This window comes from Thermobia domestica, chromosome 9, assembly GCF_964235325.1.
Source record: "Thermobia domestica chromosome 9, izTheDome1.hap1.1, whole genome shotgun sequence".
NCBI lineage: Eukaryota > Metazoa > Arthropoda > Insecta > Zygentoma > Lepismatidae > Thermobia > Thermobia domestica.
This window is the reverse complement of record NC_137462.1, coordinates 120,594,802-120,614,249: the sequence shown is the minus strand read 5'-3', so window position 1 is coordinate 120,614,249 and position 19,448 is coordinate 120,594,802. Positions and strand designations below refer to the sequence as shown.

Genomic DNA, 19,448 nt, shown 5'->3' with positions numbered 1-19,448 from the left:
AGGCAAACAGTTAGAAAAACAAAATGCATTTTCATTCAGAAAAGATGCAGCTACGCACGAATGAATAGAATCTACAAGGTTGGGCAAATCAGAAACTATGCCAGCTGAATAAAGATACTACTCACCTTTAAGAATCATGTCCAAAGAGCCCACTGAAAACAAATCAGCCATAACTATTCATATAATACAATACATTTTTGAAAGACAAAGCGCACACACACACACATTTTTATGTATATTTATGATATATTCTTAAAATATACTTCTTAAGAACAAAATTAAACGAATATTTTTCGAAACTCTTTAAGTAATAACCATTGTTAAAGATTTATACAAACTAGTAAGTTTCATATTTTACTAATTCGAAATATATAAAATAAGATCGAGGTTTCTAAACTGTATGCCGCTTCGCGTTGTATTGTTGGTCAAGCATGGAAAACAATAAAGTTTTTTACTCTAAAATAAAATCTTCACTGAAACTGACTATAAGTATTCCTGGAAAGTGCCGATAGCTGCCCAATGTAGATCAGACTCACCATTCTCCCGGAGGGATGGCGGAGAACCTAATGGATGGGTGTACCTTTGGGAACCTTATCCTACCAAAAATAAATAAATAAATAAAAACAAAATGTGTTCTATGAACTCTCCTGGGGTAAAATATAAAGAAATTAAATTGTTTCCCGACCGATCTCTGGAACGGAACAACCGCAGAAATAACTAGATCCGGAACGTGGATTGTACTGAGTCTACACTAGAAAGCTGTATTATGCGAGTAAGCATAAAAAAGCAATACTTATACTCTAGTGATTCAATTTGACAGATCGGAGTAATAGTCTCACAACAGCACAGTTCACGTTCTTTTAGCGAGAATTGATGCTTACACCTCAGGAAATAAAATTAAGTTTTACATCCCACGGTTATGACGGTTATGCCGGCTAGGATAAATGAGACGGTGATGAGTAAAGAATGAAATGGTGTAAAGCAAGTGGGAGGAAAAGGGAGAATCCCGAGAAAACTCACGCACACGGTGTTACTTACACTTTAGGATATTACGTTAAAAAATAACAATCTTGCCCGAACTTCGTAGAATCGAGAGTTTATAAACATTAAGTTGTACATAAAGCTCAAGGGACGGTGGTACCGTATACCTGTGTATGTGTACGTGTCAAAGTGTAAAACTGAAGTTTCTACAAAGAACTGCAATGTTTCGATTAGTTGCCAAAGCGCACATAGTTTCAATCGCACTTCTTTCTGCTGGTAAGAAAATGACTACAGTATTCTGGGATAATCTTCTATCAAACACCGATCTGGAAGCTTCTATAGCCGAACAATGCTACAAATGGTAAGGCAAGATCATATATTACTCACCGAACGAAGAAGTTATAAAAGACCTATGCTGGGAATTACTCCTATATTCATCTTACTCGCCTGATCTAACTCTCACCGACTATCATCTCCTCCCAGAACTAACGAAATTCTGCATGCTGTATAATTACAGAACTCATGACATCCATTGCTACGAAGCACATTAGCGACTTACAAAGTCAATATAGGTACAATTAACGAACGAAAACACAATTTTAGCATTAGTCAAAAAAGGCCAACATCGATAAACCTGGAACCTCATATCCCATGCTTTGAAAATGAATATCAGTATCAAAAGAATTTTTTTATTGTAGCAGCACAAAACGTGTTGCGCCAACAGATATAAAAAGCTTGGGAAAAAGTTAAGGATGCCCTCACAGTTTTAACTTCGAAGGAGAAAAGTAAATAATGGAGTTGCTTTTAAATATAATGCAGACAAAAGTTAATTTAATTAAGAATTAAAACAATTCGCTTCCTAACAATAAAATATGGGTGAAGAGCGAATTTGGGTGCGACTTTACTCAAGAGCGAATTTGGATGCAAATTAGACCAAATTTTCATGGATGCAATGGAAGAATACTTTGCTTGCGATTTAGTAGCGTCTAAAGCCCATTATAAAGACATTTTCGGTAGTGAACTTTGACGTTTTATAGAACAAAATTTTCCAGTCTGTGCTTATATTTTACAGATTTAAAAAAAAAAAATCATGACCCAAAAGCTAACTTTCGTGACCGATAGACACCCTGGCCCACATACAAATTTCATATTTCTGATCTTACAACATCCCGAGATATGGACATTTTAAGATAATAACTGCCACCCCTCTTTCCCCTTCGTCGTCAAATTTCCAAAAATTCTTCCTAAATGGTATCTTATTACGAACCCTATGCCATCTCAAAAGTTCCATTTTCTAGCTTAAGCAGTTTGGTCTGGGCGGTGATCATTCAGTCAGGACTTATTTTCGTATATAGAGAGATCCCAGAATCAAACTGAGGTGTTTCCCTTTCCAGGATGTGTGTTATCCATAGAGATAAAACTCATTTACAATTCCAATTCTCTGAATTTTTGGGGTTGTTCTTTCCAAGATGAAAAAAAAAGTAAATAAATAAAATAATAAAGATGTAATCAAAATATCAGCCATGGAATAATACATAAACATCGTGTATAAACCCGTTAAAAGTGAAAAGTTTCCCTTTTTATGGGAATGTAGTACTGTACGGCAAAAACTACAAAATCAAAATTTTTGGAATTGGCATTTCCGAAAAGAAAAAAAACTAAGAAGGTTACAGCGTAATTTAAACACATCTTCCAAACGGAGAATATCACGTGAATCAGTAAATTATCTTTCAAATAAAACAAAAGGCAACAGAATATCCTAAACCGTTCCAGAGATAGAGTATTTTATTATTTCGCCGAAAATTGCATTAGAAAAGGCTATCGAGGTGCCATCGTTGGCGACCTCTATCTCAGATTAGGATTTTTTTTTTTTTGACGAAACAAAAAAAAAATAAAAAAAAATACGAGTTTCTTACTTTGTCATGAATTTTAACATCTCTTAAATTCAGTAACATCTGAGACTGAGTGATATATGTAAATTTTTAGTTTATCATTTTTGCGCACCAAAAACTAACTTATTCTGTGCTATACAATACGACGATGAGAAGGCAGATTTACCATACGTAACTGACTTTATAAGTGAACTAACGCTATTCTTTGCTCTCTCTATTGTGACACACCTATCTGAAAAAGTCAGCTGTTACCGTCTCACTGCCAACTTTGTAACTACAGGCTAACCTAAAGACAAGTAACTGATTCATATTAGATTGCATATATATATATATATATATATATATATATATATAACCTCCTACGTTTGTACCCTGCAGATATTGATGGTACATGTAAATGAACGTTTATTAATTGGTGAAATGAAATTGTGGGAATATGTGATGAAACCGAGAAAACCCATGAATATGACTGTCCATATGCAGGGTTCCAACTTAGCGAGCACGAATTCCCTGACTTTTTCAGGTCACTATTTACAAATTTTAGGTCTGTATATAATGTAGAACAGTAACCATATCCTGATCAGGAGGTTTCTAATCTACTATGTGCATGTATATAGACGTGTGTAGATAGGAAATTTTTCCAAAAACTATTTTATGAAGTATCCCCTACAAAACTGAGTTAGGCAAAGAGAGAAATGGGAGAAGTAAAAATCAGTATTATATCAGTATATTACTATTATATCAGTACTGATATAATAGTAATTCCCTGACCCCAGAACTTTTAAAAGTTGAAATCTCTAACTTCTCCAGGATGGTAAGAACCCTGACGTAAGTGAAATTGAACTAGAAGACTCTCGCTTCATAGCGAAGTCCTCTACTATCTGCTGCTGCCTCTCCGCCCCAATTACATGTACTTCTATGAATGGTACCAACTGATTTAAACAAATAAAGACTCAATAGCTCAGTGGATTTAAGACAAGATGATAAATGTTTGACACGTTTGCGCTCATATAACTTTCAATGCCTTTTAGAGCTCCTTTATTAAGGTGGATCACTAGGTGTTCTTGGTGCTATGCTAAACGCTGATATAATAGTTCGGCGTTGCCAGATAGTGTCGAGTGTTTACTGATTCCATATATTAAAGGAAGTAATCATGGAATTCTGCTTGGATACTTACTGGAGAAATTAGTATTCGACCCTTACCGCAATATAGAGTTACGTTCCGCTTCTCAAACTTTAACGCTAAAGTGTAGGAATTTTATTATCACCACTATCACAGTAAGCGTACAAATTTGACAACAACGCATTATGGCGTTTTGCGCAAGTTTCTTCTCAAAATCTATTTCCTTAAATGTAAATTAATATTTAAATAAAATGTGAAACATAACAAGAAAAACGGTCAAACAATATATCTATTTCGTAATAAGATCGTTACTTTAAAATACTTTACACATACAACCAACCATTTTATAAACTGAGCACTTCTAGTACGATCTAACAGCAAGTGCCATCTTGTGTGCTCATTGTAAAACGAATCCAAGATTTTCTTCTATTTGTTACCTTTTTCGATATCAGCTGACACAACCAAATAAATCAGTGCCTTGTATTGTAGCTGAAACATAACTCCATCTTATAGTACAATATTTATAATATGTAACGTTTCATTGCGCAGTAGTTAAGGGAATGAGCTAAATATGTACTGACTTCCGGGTAGTGATCCACCTTAAGTTACTTTTCTGTCTGTATGTTTAAGACAAATATTGCAGCTTAAATTTCACGCACTTCCATAATAATACCAGCGGTCTGAAATTGTACAGATACATGAACACGGTAACTATATAATATTTTCAGATGATTTTCATTCTAGTTCACCATTTTAGTGTAAAATTAATTAAGTTCTTACAATTGTATTTAGACTAAGTATATGCATAAGCGAAGTCAGGTAATTAAGCATTATTTTAATAGATGAGAAGAGTGGATCACTGCTAGTTAGAGACTTCTATGTGGCGCCTTTACCGAAAAATGTACTTATGTACTTTTGCAAAGAAAAAAATAAATGAACTTTTTATTATTATTATTATTATTATTATTATTATTATTATTAAGAAAATCCAATATATAAGCTACAGATTAAAATCATATACTATTTTTCCAGATATGGAAGTTAGGGATAAGGAATTGATTACAGGATATTGAATAAAGACTAGGTATGATCTCCATAAAAAATTTTAAAAAATAAAAATAATTTAATAAATGGTACTATAACGGAAGGGATAAACTGAAGAAATGGAATATGATTAAAAGCATTGGGCGCTCTTGTTCAGGTTAAGGAATAAAATTTGGGTCCATGACATTGGGGCGCGGCCGTATGGGCGCAGATATTTAGACGCGGTCTTTTGGGAGCGAGACGTTTGGGCGCAAAATCTTTTATCCGAATAGGTTTATCTACCTTCAAATGTTATCACGTATTTCATAACTCAAGCCCGGATGTTTAGGCACTAAAATATGAAAACAGACACTGAAAATTTCGGAAAACTTCCACAAATAATTTTCTGGAAACTAAAAATAACATCTTGAACACAGCAAAGTTTCTGCACATCTTGCACAACTTGTCTCTACTAATTGAAAAGAGATAGAAAGAAACCGCAGCAAACTATTGACTATCCAGTCTCCGTACTATGCGGCTTAATTTTAAAAGAACATTTCTTTTTAATAAAATGAGACATAGGATAATAAAGACATATAATTTGTGTAAAAAGACGAACGTTTTTCGTTAATGTTTAGTTCTTTTAAAGATTTGACTATATATTCATACTTCACTATGTACTTGAATTTTTGAATTAGACATAATTAAATTTATCTTAAAATGGGTGCATTACTGTACATATTTTCATTTTCTCGTAAATTATTAAAATGCGTGGTACAAAATATATATAACAAGTGTTTACTAAATACTGGCCTGTACCAAGATGTCAGAAGAAGAAGAATAAGAGCTAGTTTTGGAATAAAAATGTTGTTAATGCTACAGGTGGTTTAGAAAGTACTATGTAAGTATTTATTTAATGCTTTTTGTTATGTGATCTGCCGATTAGCCCGGATAGTTGATACTCTAGTGTATTAATAGAAAGTACATCAGATTTCATAAAAATAGGCATTAGCTATATATTGAAATAGGAAGAATAGGCCAAATAAAATTTACTGTAGGCAGCTTGTGACACTCCAAAACAAATTTCTGTTCTTTATAATATATCTAACGTAAAGAAACAATACGATTGAGCGACATAAGAACAGCATTATTTCCAATAAGGATATGGAACCTGTATGACAGTATGACAAGAGTTCTCAATGACCAGTCAAGAACGAACAACCATGCCGAAGCAGCTCATCGTGGACTGCTTTGCGCCCAAAGTCCTGCTCCATATTTTTTTTAGGAATATGAACGAATCTATTATAATCAGTAGGTCCCATGGTTGATTCGAAGTGCTTATCACTTCTCCAGCATTAGAGACCGATGACGATCGACAACAGAAAAATACTTAAATATTAAATCGTGCACAATGCTTTTAGTCTTAGTCTTATTTCTTTGTTTTACTCATCAAAAAACTGATTTCTTCTTTTAGCACATTTTATACAAGTTTCCTTTTTAAAGCAGAACTTAAGGAAATTGTGTATGTAACAAGGAACAATACTATTAATAACAATATTTTTAAGCTATTTACACTCGATCACATACGAGAAACTATACAAAATAGAAATACTTTACCTCCTCTCCCCGTCATAAACTTGTACATTTACTACTCAATGCTGTTTCAATAAGCACTGAAGTTTCTCGATTATTCAATGCTGTTGCAAGGATAAGTGCTGAAATAAATCGATTCTATTAACTCTTAATTACAATCACTACCATACTGTACTCGACAATTTTTTCGAACATGACCTTCCAACAGACCGACTGAACGAACGAACTGAAATATAGTTTTCAGTAATGTCTTCATAAGAATTACGTTCTTTCTACGTCAAAGGAAATTAAATCAAAACTGGTGACCTCGTTTCGAAATTTGACAGACAAAAAACAGAGAACGGCCACTATGGTGTTCGTCGTACACGTTGGTTCGGCCTCCATGACTTGTCTATACCATCTTCTGACCATACCTTCACTCGTGACATTCAATCCATACTATTCACACAACTTCGATGGATTTCGACGCCAACAGCTTCTCAGTATAAAGAAATCTGACTGCCACGCGCACCTCGCACTCGGAGAGTAAGCGTATGCGTGCAGAAATCCTTACCGTATTACAATTCTCTCACCTCTGGCTCCAAGCAGCTGCGTTCGCGTTAAGTCATATATATGTGTTCCTTTCTCACTACGCAAACCCATCCCAATGACTATTCTTCTCATTTTAGGGTACTTTCAGAACTTACTTTTTCGATGAGCCTCGTAGAACTGATGACTAGTTTTAGGCACTATGAATAAGCTTTTTCAAGTGCCATTATTATTGCCATTCAAGTGCCACGCCCTTCGGATGAGATAATGCGTATTTTGTAAAGCCGTGAGGAGTTGCTTTGTATCATGTATCATACGGGGCAAAAACGTAGACGTTACGGAAGAGCGATGAAAGACAACTGGATGAGTTTAAAATGTGGGTAAGTAGAAGAATGGATGGAATGATAAAACTGCACAATGAAGAAAGTTTGAGAGATACCACTAATGGAATAGTTAAAAAGAAGAAGAAAAACTTTTTTGGGAATTATTTGAGAAGAAACTGTATCATGACATGTTGATATGGTAGAAGTTAAGAACAAAAGATAATTATATTTTATGAACGATATTGAAGAGAGTGATTCATATGTCAAAACCAGGGTGGAAAAAAATCATGATTTTTTTTTAAAAAAAATCATTTTTGTTGATTTTTTTGATTTAAATCAAATCTTTCTCCTCGTATAATGCAAGTCGCGAACTGAAGAAAAAGCATTAGGAATTAGTATTAAATGCTAATTATGCCATTTAAGTGAAAGTATTGGGGTTGAATTTTGAATTATCCCCAATCGTTAACCTATATCAACCCCAAACAATGTTTCTTAACCCTTTTAAATCATGGCTCCTTTTAAACGTAAATTATAGACTTTCAGTCAAACAGCTACAGCATCATCCCTATTTATCCTAGGATCATGGTACATACATCACTCTCTTTAGAATGGAACAGCTTTTGAAACGGTAACATTACATTTCCCTATCATGTCTCTGAAGCGGGAAATTTTGAGAGTAATCGGCCTTTTTTTTTTACTTTAAAAAAAATTGATCCCCTCTGGATTCCCCTGTGTTAACGCACAGATCTCAAAATCAACTGGGAAACACTAAGGGGTGTACTAAGCGTGTATACAAAGTTTCAACTTCTATCTTGAGTAGTAAGGATGAGGAAATTATTTAACAATGAGCTAAGAACATTCCCACGATGACCCGGATGTAATATAAAAATTTTCTCAGACATCCCTATTTATCCTAGGATCATGATTTGTTCATTATTCTCTTAAGAATAAAACAAATTTTCAAACGGGTCCCTTCAAATGTCCCCATCATGTATCTGGGGCGGGTAAATCATGAAAAAAAGGAATTTTCTGTTAAAAATATCTTTTTTTTTTATTTACCTTTGTGGACCCCTCCCCTGTTTTAAAGCAGAGATCTGAAACAAATCTGAAAAAATACTGAGGGGTGCACTGAGTAAATGTGCAAAATTTCAATCTTGTAGGTGCAAAAGTAAGCCCGCGAAAAATAATATTCCCCAAATACCCCAGATTCCCGTATAAAACAGGATCTCAGATAACAGTTTCCTGAGACATCCCTATTTATCCTAGGAGCATAGTACCCATCATTTTCTTCGGAATAGAACAGCCTTTGAAACCGTACCATTCATATGTTTCCATCTGAGGCGGGAAAATCACGAAAAAATCTGTTTTTGTTAAAAATATTCTTTTTTAAATCATTTTTGCCCCTCTGGACCCCGCTGTTTCCACACAGAGATCTGAAAACATCTGAAAATTATAAAGGGGAGCACTGAACGAGTGTGCAAAATTTCAGTCTTCTGAATACAAAATGTAACCCGCCAAATAATAATAATAATAATACGCATAACAAAAAATATCATCTTTTTAAATTCATGACGTCATCACACACTATGCCTCAACGCAGAAAGGCGTGAAAGCATATGTAACGTGTTCTAGAATGCCTCCAGTCTTGAAGAAAACGAAGTAAAAAGCCTTATTGGTACTTTTTAATAGAATAATGAAGATTCTACCCTATCACCTAAAAATATAATATAATTTAAATATAATAATTTAATTATATAATTTAAAAGGTTAAGCATTAAGGAAAAAGTACAGCAACGTTTATCAAAATGACACTTTTTTCACAAAAGTTACTTATATTTGGCAGGGGCCTATTTAAAAAAAAAACAGAACTAGCTTGCAGCATGAAATACATAAATTTCTCCTAAAGTTATAAAACAAAAAACAAAAATGGAGAGGGGATAGGACCCCTCTAAATACACCCTATTATCTAGGAACAAACAGACACACACAAAAAAGAATTTTCGTCTTAAATGTCGATAGTGATTTCCCCGTTTGAATAGTTAAAGATCTTAAAACCCAAACCCAATGTTACGAAAAGAAGGAAGCAGGATTGCTCCATTACCTGTCCAAAACGGGATTTTCCCTAATCATCCTCTGCATGACATTTGTTTTCATACTATACTGTATATTTGAGTCTCATTGTATTATGATTATTAATTTCCATAATCGAAATAACAAAACAGAAACGGGATTTTACTTATTTTCACTTTAAATTAATTTATTTCGGAATTCGATTTAAATCAATGATTTTTATTTAAAAAATCAAATGATTTAAATCTTGATTTAAATCAGACTGATTTAAATCAATCCACCCTGGTCAAAACAGTCCTCGTCGCTGGTTTATTGAGTAACGCGTGTGCCTTTGTTGCACGTGTCCTGGCTTCGATTCTTGGTCACTTTCATTACTTATCCATCTCCTTCAGCCTAAGGGCATATGCGTGGGACGTTAAACTTGTTTTATTTCATTTCATACGAGAAAAGAAAGAGATTAACGGAGGACTATAGTGTGCAGTAAGTTTCATGCTAGTGATGTACGTGAAAATGTTATTTGGTCTAGGAATTAATTCGTGCGGTTGGTACGCACGCATTGAAGCTGTAGTACAAACACAAAATACATAAATACCTTAAGAAAAATATTGTCCATCGCTAGCCACCACTTTCGCCCATCTGTCAGGCAATGTACGGATTCCGTGGCGAAAGAAGTCCTCATCCTTGAAAGCGATCCAGTCAGAGACCCATGTTTCGATATCTTCTGAAGAAGTAAACCGCTGTCCAATCAAATCGTTGTTCATGCAATCGAACAAGTAGTAGTCCGAAGGAGCAACGTCTGGTGAATACGGCGGGTGGGGTAAAACTTCCCATCCGACATTTTCTAAATAGGTTTTGACCGGTTTTGCGACATGTGGGCGAGCGTTATCATGTTGAACAATAAGTTTATCATGTCTGTTCTCCCATTCTGGTCGTGTTCTGGCCAGAGCTTGCTTCAAACGCATTAATTGTCGTCGATAACGTTCTCCATTCATAGTTTCACCCGGTTGCAGCAGCTCATAGTACACCACACCTTTCATATCCCACCATATGCACAGCATAACCTTTGCACAGTGAATATCTCGTTTTGGTTGTGATGGACCTGGTTCACCTGGTTTCACCCAGGCCTTTTTTCGTTTAGGGTTCTCGTAATGGATCCACTTCTCATCACCCGTAATAATTCGATGCAGAAACCCCTTTCTGCTCTGTCGTTGAAGCAGCAATTCGCAAATGGTTTTTCGTCTTTCAACGTCTCTGTCTTTCAATTCATGTGGAACCCAATGTGACATCTTTTGAATCATTCCCATGGCTTTCAAGCGTTTGGAGACTGTTATTTGATCAACGCCTAATGCTGCTGCAAGTTGTTCCTGCGTTTGACACGAATCCTGCTCGAGCAATGCTGTCAATTCTTCGTCTTGAAATTTTTTGGGCTGTCCAGCTCGCTCTTGGTCTGCCAAGCCGAAATCACCACTTCTAAACCGTGCAAACCACTTCTGACACGTTCGCTCAGCTAGAGCATGGTCACCATACACTTCCACCAAAATACGATGACTTTCAGTCGCACTTTTCTGCATGTTAAAGTAATGCAGCAGGACACCCCGCAAAAACACTTTATCAGGCACAAATTGCGCCATGTTCACTTAACTACAAACTGGTGTTGTTGACGCTTTAATCCACTGCCCTATACTACGAACGATACGCGATGACAGGGGTTTGCAACACATGTGTGGATACACGGAACTGTGGGACGCTCCGTTCGTTGCGCCATCTCTTGTCCACCCGCACGAATTAATTCCTAGACCAAATATTAATACAATCTTCTAATCAGTATATTTAAATCTATCATTCACTAAGGCAACCTCGGAAAACGAATTATTACATATGTCACTTCTGTGTCTGTGTACCTATAAAACTGGTCGGAAAAAGTTCTACCTTTGTACTTCTGGGTGGACATTGCTATTCAAATAAGTGGTATCAGAGAAATTTACTTTTAGCAGGCAACGATACGAGTGCCAGATTGATTGTATGAGGATTTCACCCGTATTGATCGCAAAATAATCACTTCGAGATTGAAAGTTTTGGCATTAATCTACTATATCAACTTTCTACGGTTTTGTACGATACTCTTTATACTACACACACACACATCGAAGATACTGCATTGCTCGCTCGATTTCTTCCGATTGAAGGGAAGAAAAACAATCTATATAGGCCTGTGGTTTTCAATCGTCGGTCCGCGAGCAGGTGATAATCAGCGAAATTATTGTTGTTTCGTGTCACTAGCAGTGTAATGTTTTCTATTTTGTCGTCCCCAAATATATCTCTGCCGTTTGTCGGTCCTCGAGCATCAAATGATTAAGAACCACTAATCTAGATGATAAACTGTCCATAACTTTGCTCATTACCAAGAATCTACCGAAGGTAAAAGATACGAAACGTGAAAATGGTTTACAAAGTAAGGTTTAAGAACGCTTCCTCGAGCTACCGAAACTGTGTTGCGATTGAATACGGCCTTCTTCCCGTCCCAACTGGGATCGAACCCGGGCCGACAGGTTGGAGTGTAGACTTCTTACCGACTAGTACCGCAGTTTTCATATTATATATATACACACACAAATGTAACGATCCACATTCTTGAATTTGTAACTCTACACTACTCTCAAACAAGTATGTCAGAAATCTTATTAATGAAGCTTCCTCTAAGACAAAAAAATAATAGAATACTTCAAATTGGACTGATAACTCAGAACCATTTTATTTCCTCATTTTCGAACTTAACTTTAGTTTACAACCAACTGCTCAAACCTCCCTCCTGCCGGTTAGACTGTTCACCAAGTGTAAGATAATTTAAAACAATATATTGAAAAAAAAAATTACAAAGTTCAGAAAATTACAAAAGAACTAAAAATGAGGCGTTGAACACTGCTACAAAATGTCATAAATCAGAAATAACATTTCTCTACCAATAGTTCCTCCGATATAAATTGCCTGCTGTTACCAATGAAGAACTTACAAGTTCAATGATGCCGTCAGAAGTTACATTCTCCAAATATAAGAAGGCTGACGAAGACTGTTACGTCAGATTTGCGTGTAAAAGCGAACCGGGCTGTGTTCCAGATTGGCTGCAGATAGAGTTGATGACGTAAATTATTGCGTATTGTGTCATTCCATACTACATGCACTCTTTATTACAGACGATACGTGATGAACCATAGAACAATGAGATACACAATAATCGCTCCCAATTAAGAGGTAACTTAAGTTTGAACCAATCTCACAACTGAAGTCGCAACAAACAATAGATACAATATGAAAAATTACTCATTGCTATGTTCCAATTTATTGTCCCGTTTACATTTCTTTTTCATGCAGCAGTTAATTAGATGCCTCTCACCAGTCGTAAACAAAGTTACTAAAAATAAATCAGCCACAAGATATACTGTCTTGTTGCTTTCACAAAGTAGCAGGGTTATTTTTAATTATTGATTTATTTTTAATATAGAACAAATTAATGTGCATTTGTACAATAGTTCATTCCACAATGCCAAATTAGTTCTTTTGTTAATTACACTAGAACAAGTTAACCAATTAGATTACTAGATTACTATTTGCGTTATAACTACAAAACAATGCACTTCCATCTCACGGAAAACTGCATATAACTATGGGGTACATGACGCAACCATTTTTTTTAAAACATATCCTGTCTAGGCATGAATTTAATGGAATTCAAAGAGTAAAAGTGTTACTCTAGGTCAGGACTCTAACCCGAATCCCTTATGACAGGGAACAAATAGCCTTGCTGCTAACGCTTCCACTAAATTATTAAGTTATATTCTCTCATTCATTTATTCAAAACTGGATCTCATTCTTTGAGAAATGGCCATTATCTCCCACGCTGGATTCATTAATTCGCCACCTACAGCGGAGGAAAGAAAATGGTTATTCCCTTCATTTACCATATAATACTTAATTTGACAGTCATAGGTTCAGTAATATAGATACTAAGTTGTCCTAGCTCAACAAAGTTAGTAATGCAGTCCCCTGTGGTCTGAATGTCTGTTGACTATTCTCAAGATTGACTGACCAGGAAGCGATTAGCTTGCGTGGTGGTTAATGCATTCACCCAGGAGTTGGAGACCCAGGTTCGTTTCCAAGTCCTGTCAATCATTTGAATTCGAACGCATTTTGAATTTCTGTACATAATTGGTTTATCCTTTTTAAATTTATTAGCCAAAGATATGTATTGAGTAAATGGTGACTCGTGTCATTCAGCCCTACTTGGAATACGACTGTTATTATTAGGCACGTACGCAGAAATTTATTTTGGGAAAATTGTGCGGGGGGGAGGGGGGCATCAATGGAACAATTTAATTGTGAGTCTTCGTTTTAATCAAAGTATTATGATAATGCCACCTTCTACTGTGAACAGATGGACAGACCACCAGCAGCATTACCATCGAAGCGGCTAAGTTTCATCAATGCGAAAACGTTTTCATCCATCATGATAACGCCAGGTCACCATAATGCTGGCCGCTTCGTCACACATAAAAAAATAACGGATTTTGATTCAGGACTTATCCATCAGCAATATTCTCGTGGCTTGACTCATGTAGCTCTCACCTGTTCCACGTGTTGCAGAACTACTGTGAAAACTGTTTTACGTCAATTCATCGATTGTAAACCTCAAGACTAGAGATGGCCAATTCCGGAACTTTTACTTTCCGGAATCCGGCAAGTAAAATTGGAAAATTTTCGGAATTCGGAAAAAGTTCCGAATTCAGGAAAATTTTGGCAATCCATACCCAAGACTTTCATCTCCTACCATCAAAATAGCAAGAGGTGATCAATTGAGATGGGAATTAGAGAAAGTCGTTCGCTTTATATCTGACCATTTTCGAGTCGGTGCTGCCACTTGGTGTATAAAGCTGGAACTATGGGTTTGCTGGCGGCAGCAGTGTTGTGTTCGAACTTGTAGGTGCGTTGAGTATTGGTAATGATTATTATTAAATGGTGCTGAAAATCAACTGGTATTGGGAGGGTTACTTAATGGCCCTTCTCCATGCTAAGTTTTCGTACGTACGCATTGTGAAACAAGTGTCGGGAGAACGGGTCAACATTCGGGGAGGCGACTGCGAAAGCTATTCTGGCCAGTTACACACAACAGCGGCCCTTAAGAAACATTCACCCACAAGAACTACCACCTGGAGGGCTGCAAGCAAAGTGACACTCGTAGTGCTAAGGGGAATCCGTCGATTGGTGTGAAACGAAAATTTCCTGACTCGACGTGATATGGGCCATAGATTCCACCTCGCACCGTCAACTGTGAACAAAACAGTTTGCAAGCGCCTCAGGTTGAAATAGTATGTACGGAGGCCCGTGTACATCATTTGCTACCGCGTCACATTGATGAACAAAAGACGAACTGCCGGAAATCGTATGAAAAGTACCTGGCGAATTCCAAATGGAAGAAAGTTGTCACAATGGATGAGGCATATGTCCATCTCACTGCTAGTAGTCACGTTCGGGCGATCACATACCGTGACATTGACGGCAAGGGGCGCAGCAACTTTGTTCTTTCAGTTAATGTCTGATGATGATAACGATGTAGAAACAGTAACACTGTATTTTAGTTTTAATAAATAAGTGTGTATATACTGTGGCCAGAAAAGTTTTGGTTATTCTTTAGTAAGTTCCAAAGTCGTGATGGATAGAAATTTGTTCATCAGTGCAGGAAAAGTTTCCCCCGTGGCTTTATGGATGTTACGGGATTCGGATATGAGGGTAAACTGATGATACACAGCAAAAAATGAGGTGTGAAAACAACACAAAATGACTATCACTTTAGCTTTACTAATTCAACTCGGAGAACATCGCCTTCCGAGCGTATCAGAAACAACTATTTACTGGCTGTGAGATTTTGAATTGTTTTTTATTATCTGGTATAAGCAACGCTTTACGCAGTATATTTGGCATTTATACCAAGTAACGAATAACGTACTATATTTTCTGAAAATCAGTCACAAAAATAGTTGTATAAGCCTGTGAATTGTCTAACAACAGTCACATGAGTAGCCGTGATGCCATCTGTTGTTCTTATGTTAGGCATAACAATAACAGATAAGAACAAGAGATGGCAGAACTGCTACTCATGTAACTGCTGTCAAACAACTCAGGCTCATAAAACTATTCGTTATTTGGTATAAATGCCAAATATACTGCGTAAAGCTTTGCTTATACCAGGTAGCAAAAACAAATACAAACTCTCCAGCCAGTAAATAGTTATTTCTGATATGCACGGAAGGCGATGTCCTTGGTGTTGAGTTAACACGTAACACACTAAAGCGGTAGTCATTTTGTGTTGTTTTAACACATTTTTTGCTGTGTACGCAAGGTGGACAAAAACGTGAAGGTTAATGCAAGATACTTCCAAAAATCCATTGACACCTATCTATCGGAGAAACATCCCACAATTGTATGGAATGGACGCGAAATAGATGATCCAGATGGACAAGGCTTTGACTCATACCGACAGAACATCACTATGTTATTATCAGGAAATGGCAGAGGAATTAGAAATTCGTGTCACTCCGTTTGAAGACACTCCTGTGAAAAACTTAGATGCCAGTCCAATGGATTTTTGCGCATTTGAACTTTTGAAATATGTCTTAAAACATGGCAACCTGTATGATCTATGGAAAGTTTGCAATGAGGAATGGGATAGACTCTCCTACATGTTCTGCACCGGAACATGCTGTAATGGAAACTGCGATATCGTGTGGTAGTCCACTACCGCTGGGGGTCCAATAGAACATGATCGGTGGTAGCGGCGCGATATCTCTTAAGGTGAGTACCGTCAAAAATGCTTAGATATACAACGAACAACCTTCTGTATGCATAGTCCTGGATAAGTTATAATTTGTGATGTTTCCACTTCTATCTTCACACCAAAAACGGATAGAACTCTTGCATATATTCAATTTATATCAGCAAATTACCATTTCAAGTGAATATATCGGGTGGTCCAAAAGTGTGAAAATAACCTAATAAGGGGTGAACTTTGCAAAATATAACCCAAGTAACAATATAGTTGGGAAATAGGGAAGAGAGAAATGTTTGACGACACATCACAATACGTCGGCCATCTTCAATTTTACACAATCGTCTTAATGGCATATGATGTATCATTTTAACACCAAATTTCCGCAGAAATTGAATAGCACTGTTACTGCTGCTCTAGTATTAACTATTACGAAGTTATGGCTGTTTCCTTGTTTGTATTGTTGCAGGTTACTCGCAGGTGGCCTTAGCGCTTGCAGAACGCATTGAGATCGTACTGATCTCTGAAGAAAGAAGCACCAGGATGATGATAAACGATTTTAACCGTCAACATGAGGAAAGCGTTCCCATCAGCAATGGTACTGTGTTCAAAGTGCTGAAGAAATTCCAAAATACCGGATCTGTAGCGGACTGACCCAAGGATGGAAGACCACGCACGGCAACAGACGAGGCAACAACCATAGCAGAGATGGCATCATTCGGTGAAAGTGCAAAGAGAAGCACATGTAGTGTAGGCCCGTGAAAGTGTCGCACTTCAATCATCCGCGTTATCAGTGATAAGCAGCACCTTTTAAACTGCAACTTAATCAATATTTTACAGTTGATGCAGATCGTCGTCTGAAATTCACTCAATGGGTCACAGACAAGCTCCAACCCCCTCTGATGTATTGCTGACTGATGAGGCAAAGCATCCGCAGGTGTTCCCGGTAAGATGACGGTGTGGTGTGAGGGACTCCAATTGTGGTCCATTATTCATCATCAACAGACTCGTAACGCGATGAGTTATTGGTGCATATTAGAAGACGACATCTTGCCATCACTGCTGTGCGGGGATGGACATTCCTCAAGTTTTCCCAGCACGATGGAGTCTCATCTCATTATACCTATGCCCTTGTGTATCTCAATCAACAGTTTCCCAATGCGTGGATTGGTCGACGAGGTGCTATGGAATGATTTCCTCGTTCCCCTGACCTGACGCCACTGGACTACCTATGAGGCCATGTAAGGTCTGGTCTGTGTATGCGCTGAAAATACGGGATATTCAACATCACAAAAGATTGTAAACGCATATACCAACATTACAGCCGACACCTTGCACGAGGTTTTGCGTGACTGCGAACTCGGAATGTATCTGACAATCGACCGGAATGGGTAACACATTGAACATGTCCTGCAACAGAGTGTGATCCTTAGGGGTATGTTCCACTTCTTCTGTTAGGGACGCAAAAACAGCCATAGTTTCGTATTGGTTAGCGCTATAGCAAAAATGTCATTCAATTTGTACGAAGTTGGCTATGAAAATGACATTTACATCCTATGATGCCCATTTATAACAACTGCGTAAAATTCACGATGGCTGACGTGATATATATTCTCAAACATTTTCCCTCATCCTTATTTCCCACCTACATTGTTACATTGGTTATATATTTGTAGAGTTTACTACTTATTAGGGTGTTTCCTCATTTTTGGACCACCCTGTATAATAGATTATAAGTAAAGCAAAGACTATACAAGGATCACTTTATTTGTTATGAAAAATGCGTTGCTTGTTAATATTAAGCTACTGAAAAAAATTTAACAACAGATAGAATGAAATATTTTGAACATAATCTGCTTGCTTAATTACGAATGTTATATGCTCCTAGCCTTCTACAATATTTGTAACTTTCTACTTTGATACAGCAGCGGATCTAGGACTCATTCTCTTAGAAGTTATCACTTCTTTCCAATATTATAGAAGTACTTTCGATCATGTGTGTTAAATGTCACGAAATTCGACAAAGTACTAAAATGATAAAACCATTTTGCTGTTTAAATAGATAAATTGAAGATATTAGTTACACAGAAGGTAAACAATAAAACCAATTTTCAAATATACGTAGCTGATAAGTGACAATGAAAAGCATTTAAATTAACACATGAAACCTGGTATAAAGATTTAAAAAGACATTATCGAAACATACTGTAACAAATAACCTCACTTTCACTTTATAAGCATATAGGTGTGGATTATTGAAAAAGCCGTAAAGAAGAAATTTATGGTAATATAAACAGTTTCACAGAATTAAGATTAATTAAATGTGACTGGTTAGCAACATAGAGAATACAGCTGTTTATTAAAATTCTGAATAACCTTTTATCATACACGAAAACATGAAAACAATTAGGTGTATTGAAACAAAATATACAAGAAACATTTATCCTACAATGAAAAGTCAAGTTAAATACAAAATTGGCATCCGGGAAAGAATAAAAACTATGTTCAACCTTTCAGAATCTAACTGAAAACTTGACACTACAAGATAGATAAAGGAACGATAACAACAATTAAAAATGTGAATATCAAATGAACGCAAAACGATGGTCAAGTACAGGTTCAAAGACGAAGGATTAGGAAATAATTTGAAAGTATTAAAAGCAGGAATGAAACGGTGACGTTACTACAAGAGCGTACAATTAATGGACAATAATCTAAGAATTTGGTATTAACTGTATTGAATACATATAGTCAGGACAAAACGTTATACAGTATTGTAATCAAAGGGAAAACCCAAGTATCAGAAACAACGAAGGGCACTGGGGACATACCTTGAGAGCGCCACGTTAGAGTAAATCTCAAGGAAAATCACGCTTGCATAGTCAGTCAGTTCCCAGCCTTCAATCGTAGTATCTTGTTTAAAACTGTTTTCATAATATATGAAATAAAAATAATGGAAACAAATGTACTTTACAATACATAAGATGTGTGTGATGGTAAATAACTATGAAGATGCGTACGCAACGTCTGATCGTTATTAATAGTGTGGTACATCTGTTGTGCGTGTCAGGCGGGATAGAATCTAGGTGCGTGTTGAA

The 19,448-nt window shown here is 36.5% G+C and overlaps 1 protein-coding gene across 5 annotated transcripts in view; it reads right to left on the bottom strand.

The window, feature by feature from the left end:
- The window catches only part of sgg (glycogen synthase kinase 3 beta homolog shaggy), a 241,100-nt gene that overhangs the window by 193,496 nt on the left and 28,156 nt on the right, over nucleotides 1-19,448 (bottom strand). For 2 of the 5 annotated variants that reach the window (XM_081771792.1, XM_081771793.1), the window contains exon 2: nucleotides 126-152. The exons of the other annotated variants lie outside the window; for them this stretch is intronic. In XM_081771792.1, the coding sequence (XP_081627918.1) occupies nucleotides 126-152 (27 nt within the window). The remainder of the gene's footprint in view (nucleotides 1-125; nucleotides 153-19,448) is intronic. 5 annotated transcript variants of the gene reach the window in all.